At 42.5% G+C, this 6,097-nt stretch overlaps 1 protein-coding gene across 1 annotated transcript in view; it reads left to right on the plus strand.

Moving 5' to 3' along the window:
* Positions 1 to 6,097, plus strand: part of Snx4 (sorting nexin 4) — a 51,005-nt gene that overhangs the window by 33,361 nt on the left and 11,547 nt on the right. The window contains exons 8-10 of the mRNA XM_021209116.2: positions 315 to 376; positions 2,523 to 2,588; positions 4,063 to 4,152. Coding sequence (XP_021064775.1) covers positions 315 to 376; positions 2,523 to 2,588; positions 4,063 to 4,152 — 218 coding nt within the window. The remainder of the gene's footprint in view (positions 1 to 314; positions 377 to 2,522; positions 2,589 to 4,062; positions 4,153 to 6,097) is intronic.

The following is a 6,097-nucleotide window of genomic DNA, read 5'->3' on the forward strand; positions in this document are numbered from 1 at the left end:
CAGCTGTTTGATGTGTTACTAAAGCTAGTGCTAACGTGCTGGGCAGACTCCTGCTTCTCTTGCTATCAGGACTGTGGAAGTAGTAATTAACAACTGATAAAAAGAACCGGGAACAAAAAAAAAAAAGAGAACCGGGAACAGCAAGTAAATCTGTGGGTGCATGTATTTGTGTTTGATAGGGTTTTGGAGATTTATGTTCTTGGTTTATTGTACTAAGCATGATTTTCTTCATCTCTTAAAAATGCATATGAATTTTTTAAAAAGTAATCTGTATATGATTTAAACCTAATACTAATTTCTGTTAAATATTTCAGAGAGTAGCAGATCGACTCTATGGTGTATATAAAGTACATGGGAATTATGGGAGAGTTTTTAGGTAAGTATCTTATGAGTATAAACATTTAGCTCCAATTAGCTTTTTGGCTTAAAAATAGTATTTTAGGGGGCTGGTGAGATGACTCAGTGGGTAAGAGCACCTGACTGCTCTTCTGAAGGTCCAGAGTTCAAATCCCAGCAACCACATGGTGGCTCACAACCATCCGTAACAAGATCTGACGCTCTCTTCTGGAGTGTCTGAAGACAGCTACAGTGTACTTACATATAATAAATAAATAAATCTTTAAAAAAAATAGTATTTTAAAGCTTTTAGCCAGGCGTAGTGGCGCATGCCTTTAATCCCAGCACTTGGGAGGCAGAGGCGGGTGGATTTCTGAGTTCGAGGCCAGCCTGGTCTACAAAGTGAGTTCCAGGACAGCCAGGGCTATACAGAGAAACCCTGTCTCAAAAAACTAAAAAACTAAAAAAAAAAGCTTTTATAGTGTATGAGTTGGCAGAATATATATCTAACTTTGTGTGTGTGGTCAGGTGCACATGTTGGGAGGCGTGCACATGTTGAGATGTGTACACGTGTGTATAGAAGCCAGAGGTTCACATTGGATATCTTCTGATCACTCTCCTCCTTATCATCGAGGGAGGTTCTCCTACTTGAGTCTAGAGCTCATCAGTTTGATTAGTCTAGCTAGCCAGCTTGCCCTGGGAATCCTCTTTTCCTCGCTCCCAAGCGCTAGGATCACAGACAGGCTGTCATATTGAATGCGTGCTAGCTGTCCACACTCTGGTCTTTGGGCTTACATTTCCCTAGACTCCTGATGCTTTGAGAACCCAGTAGCTTTGGCTTTATTGTAGCCCAGGCTTATCTCAGATTTAAAACAATCCCCCTATCTCTGCCTCTGAAGTGTTTAGATTTACAGCCATGTTTTATTGTGCATGACAGAACAGTATTCAGTGATGTCCTGAAGCAACAGCTTTCACTTTTCAAGTAAATACTTTTATTTTAAAGGCATCTGTAAACAAAAAAGTGGGGAGGAAATTCTGTATACTGGGTGAGCTTCCTGACTATAGGGGCATAGGCCTTTTCCTTTCTCTGTTGATTGAGGAGAATCACTAGAAACTGCTATCTAATAAAATTGGATACTTACTCTTTCTTTTATTTTAATTATTTTATAATATATGAAGACTTTGGCAAGACGAATGTTTCAGTGGTTAGCGTAAAGGCTGGAGGTGTAGCTCAAGGGTAGGACAGTTGTCTAGTTGTATGAGGCCCTGGGCTCTGTCCTTAGTACCAAACTCGGGAGTGTATGGATCTATATGTGTATGACTTTCCTATTTTGGTTACTTAAATCATCTTTAATACTTTTAAATTTATTTTATATTGAGGTGTTTTGCCTGTGTATGTATATGTGTACTACCTGTGTGCCTCGTGCCTATGGAGACCAGAAGTTCCTCTGGAACTAGAGTTTGTGGGCTGTCATGTGGATGCTGGGACTCAACCCTAGGTCATTAGAGACATGATCTTACTGTGTAGCCCTGGCTGGCCTGGAACTCACTATGTAGACCAGGCTGGCCTAGAAATTACAGAGATCTTCCTGCCTCTGCCTCCCAGGTGCTGGCATTAAAGATATGCACCACCACCACCTGGCTGTTGTTTTTAAGCCTCATGTAGCCCAGGCTGGCCTTCAATTTTTCACGTAGTCAAAGAGGACTTTGAACTTCTAAGCCTTTTTATTTATTTATTTGGTTTTTCAAGACAGGGTTTCTCTGTGTAGCTCTGGCTGTCCTGGAACTCACTTTGTAGACCAGGCTGGCCTCGAGCTCAGAAATCCACCTGCCTCTGCCTCCCAAGTGCTAGGATTAAAGGCATTCGCCACCACACCTGGCACTTCTAAGCCTTCTGCTTCTGCCTTTCAAATGCTAGGATTACAGAATGTGCTACCACATTTAGTTAGGATGGTACTGAGGATCACACTTGGGGTTTGGAGCAAGATAGGTAGGTATTCTAGCTCTTCGTGCTTGTGTTCTTACCTTTAATTATTAGATTTTAAGGAAAACCAATGGACTTGCGTCACAGACAGTAAATCCAAATATGAGTCCTAGCTAGAAAAGGATCTTGCAACCCATTCCATTGAATAATATCCCATAGAGCTAGTTCATGGTATTTTTGTTCTTTCTTTCTTTTCTTCTAGTGAATGGAGTGCCATCGAAAAAGAAATGGGGGATGGGCTGCAGAGTGCTGGGCATCACATGGATGTGTGAGTACCCGGGGCTAAGTGCTGGGCCTGCTCAGGGCAGAGGCTGCTTGCCCTGTGGTCTCTGTCAAGTTTTATAGAAACATTTTGCATATATAGATAGAACTTGTTCTTCTCAGGAATGCAAGGTTAGTTAATACATGTGTTCCAAGACTGTAGGTCTAATTCATGTAGTGACAGAAGAAAGATAAAAATCTGTATGTGCATTTCAGTGTCTATAGAAACGTTATTTGACATACTTTTAACACTGTCAACAATAAACATTTTCAAGACGGCAAGATGGTCCTTCACCTCCCAGCCTCTGCTGCCATGTCACAGAGTAGGGCTGGCACTGCCAGCCAGAGCTGGGAAGACTGTGGCTGAGTCCTTCCTAACGAACTTGGGTTCTCTGGCTGGACAAACCTGGAAACCTGAAAGCTGCTGACTGGAGAGGGCCGCCAGGGTTTTAACCCTGAGATTCCAGAACCGTAGCTGGTACTGTGGAGGGATGATGCCTGGTGCCTGTGAGGCCCAGTTCAGGGCAGGTGTGCTGATTGGTTTCCTGGGGGAGCAGGACCTCAGGACCAGAGCACACTCTGGGTGGGAAAGCAGCTTCATAAATAGTGGGGTTTGTTGCTGTTATTGTTTAAGAGTGACATTTCTCATCCAGAATGTAAAAGACTAATGCTCTGAGGTCAAGGACATAGCAAGGTGGGACACACTTGTCATGCAGATACTGGGAAGATAGAGGCAGGAGACCAGAAGACCCCTCTGCACAGGGAGTCTGAGGACACTTAGATGAGACCTCAAAAGTTTTTTTCTTTGAATGTAAAATTATGTATAAGGCATGTGTGAAGGATCCTATCAAAACACAAATGAAAAAATTTAAATTGAAACACAAAAAAACAACATTAAAGCCAATGAGGGGGTTTACTGGGTAAAGGTCCTTGCTTCTACTTGTGAAAGGAAAAGACCAGTGCCTGAAAGGTGTTCTCTGTCTTCCACCATGGACCACGGTGCACATGCGCACACACCTCATATAGTAAAAGGAAATTACCTATATTTAAATAGCTCTTTTAAACCAATAAGAAAAAGAAAATGTATTAAATGCTCTCCTCATGAACAAGATGAATACGTCAGGTAATGGATATGTTAATTACATTGAATCAATCATGCCATAGTAAACCTATATAAAACCCTCACTTTTACATTATAACCTTAAATTACGCAGAGGTAGGAAAATAATTTCTTTAAATATTTAATTTTTTATGCCATATTCAAACTAGCTTTTAAAAAAAGATTTTAAAAATATTATTCATCTTTTTGTGTGTGTTCCTGTGTGTGTGAATGATATGACATGCATGTTCAGATGCCCACAGAGACCAGGAGAGGGTGTGGGATTCCCTGGAGATAGAGTTATAGGTTCTTGTAAGCTGCCACTTCTTTAAAACATTAATACTTCTTGACACAGAATGTTTATGCCTTGTTTCTTACACAGGTATGCATCTTCTATTGATGATATTCTGGAAGATGAAGAGCACTATGCAGATCAGCTGAAGGAGTATCTGTTCTATGCAGAAGCACTTCGGTGGGTGTCTAATGACAGACCTGTCCATGTGGGCAGTAGTTGCTTTTTAAAAGATTTCCTTGTGTCAGACCCTGTAGTGAGGCCCCAGTGTAGCCACACTTTAGCTAATTTGTGTGTACTGCTTATTTCTACCCTTTCAACCCCTAACACTAGATAGGAGAGGCAAAAAAAGGATAGATGGGAAAGGGGATAATGTTTTCATTGACTACTTTCTGCTGATTAGGGGCATCTTTCCTTGGGGCAACTTTGATCTTCACCATCAGTGTATCTAATTTCTTATTTCTTTTTGGCACACAATGACTTAACAAACCATGACCAGCAGCAACCAACCAACAACCCCCTATGCCTCTTAGGGCCCTAGCATTTATCTGCCACTGGCAAAATCCTGCTCCTTTGAGAGCACAGGGCAACCATAGCTGCTGTGGGCAGTCTGAAGTAGCCCCAAGTCCCACAGTGGAATTAAAACAAAAATAATACTTCTGGGATCTTTGTTTGTTTGTTTGTTTGTTTGTTTTTAATTCTCACTGCACCACAGTATATTCCTCAAATAAGCATTAAAATAAGAAGTTCTAGCCGAGCATGGTGGCGCACGCCTTTAATCCCAGCACTCGGGAGGCAGAGGCAGGTGGATTTCTGAGTTTGGGCTACACAGAGAAACCCTGTCTCGAAAAAAAAAAACAAAAAGAATTTAAAAAAAAAAGAAGCCCCCCCCCCCCCATAAAGCATCTCCTTCAGAAGAGCTCCTACTGGGTGCTTCTGGCCTGTTTCTTCCTGTTTTCTCCAGTTTGATAATTGGGCCCAAAATACAGAACACAGGCAGAGTATAGAGCCCTACAGAGACAAACCGATTTCTCTGCTAGATAGACTTACTGGATAAGAAAACGTCAGCATGTTCCCTCCCCCCCCCTTTTTTTTTTCCCAGTTTTTCGAGACAGGGTTTCTCTGTGTAGCCCTGGCTGTCCTGGAACTCACTCTGTAGACCAAGCTGGCCTCGAATTCAGAAATCCATCTTTCCTCCTTCTTGTCTTAAGTTGCTTTTCTGTTGCTCTACATGGTGACCAAGGCAGCTTACAAAAGAAACCATTTAATTGGGGGCTTGCTTACGGTTTTGGAAAGCTAGTCCATGAACATCAAAGTAGGAACATGGCCGCAGGTGGGCAGGCAGACGGGTGGGTCCCCTGGAGCAGTGACTGAGAATTAATATCTGATCTTCAAGCAGCAGAGGGAGAGGAGGAGCTAACTGTAGTGGCATGGACTTTTGACACCTCAGAGCACATCCCAGGTGACACCCCTCCTAAATCTTCCCAAACAGTTTCACCAACTGGGGATCAGTCACTCATCCATGTGAACATCCGGGGCATTCTCATTCAGACTACTGTTCTCCCTTCCTTTCTTGGGTTTGTTGTTTTTCCAAGATGGGGTTTCTCTGTGTAGCCTTGGCTGTCCTAGAACTCACTATGCTGACCAGGCTGGCCTTGAACTCAAGAGATCTGCCTGCCTCTGCCTCACAAATTCTAGGATTAAAGGTGTGTGCCACCACTGCTCAACTTTTTTTTTTTTTTTTAATTCAAGTTAGAAAAATAGTTTTTCTGAAAGGGTGAGCTTTTGATTAGTTTTCTATTACATTGAAAGACTGTATAAAAATTCTGTTGGAAGCTGGGCATGGTGTGTGCCCCTCTAGTCACCGTGGTCAGAAGGTAGAGGATCTCTTTGAGGTCAAGGCCAGCCTGGTCTATGGATTGAGTTCCAGGCTGGCCATGAAGTACGTAGTTATAAGACCCTGTTCTCATATGGGCGAGAGAAAAAAAAAAAACCAGAAAGAAAGAAAGAATTCTGTTGAGGAGCTGGAGAGTTGTTAGTGACCAAGTTCAGTTCTCAGCACAGCTAACTGCCCGTAACTCCAATACCAGGAAATCTAGTTCAGTTCTCAGCACAGCTAACTGCC

This window comes from Mus pahari, chromosome 12 (assembly GCF_900095145.1).
Source record: "Mus pahari chromosome 12, PAHARI_EIJ_v1.1, whole genome shotgun sequence".
NCBI lineage: Eukaryota > Metazoa > Chordata > Mammalia > Rodentia > Muridae > Mus > Mus pahari.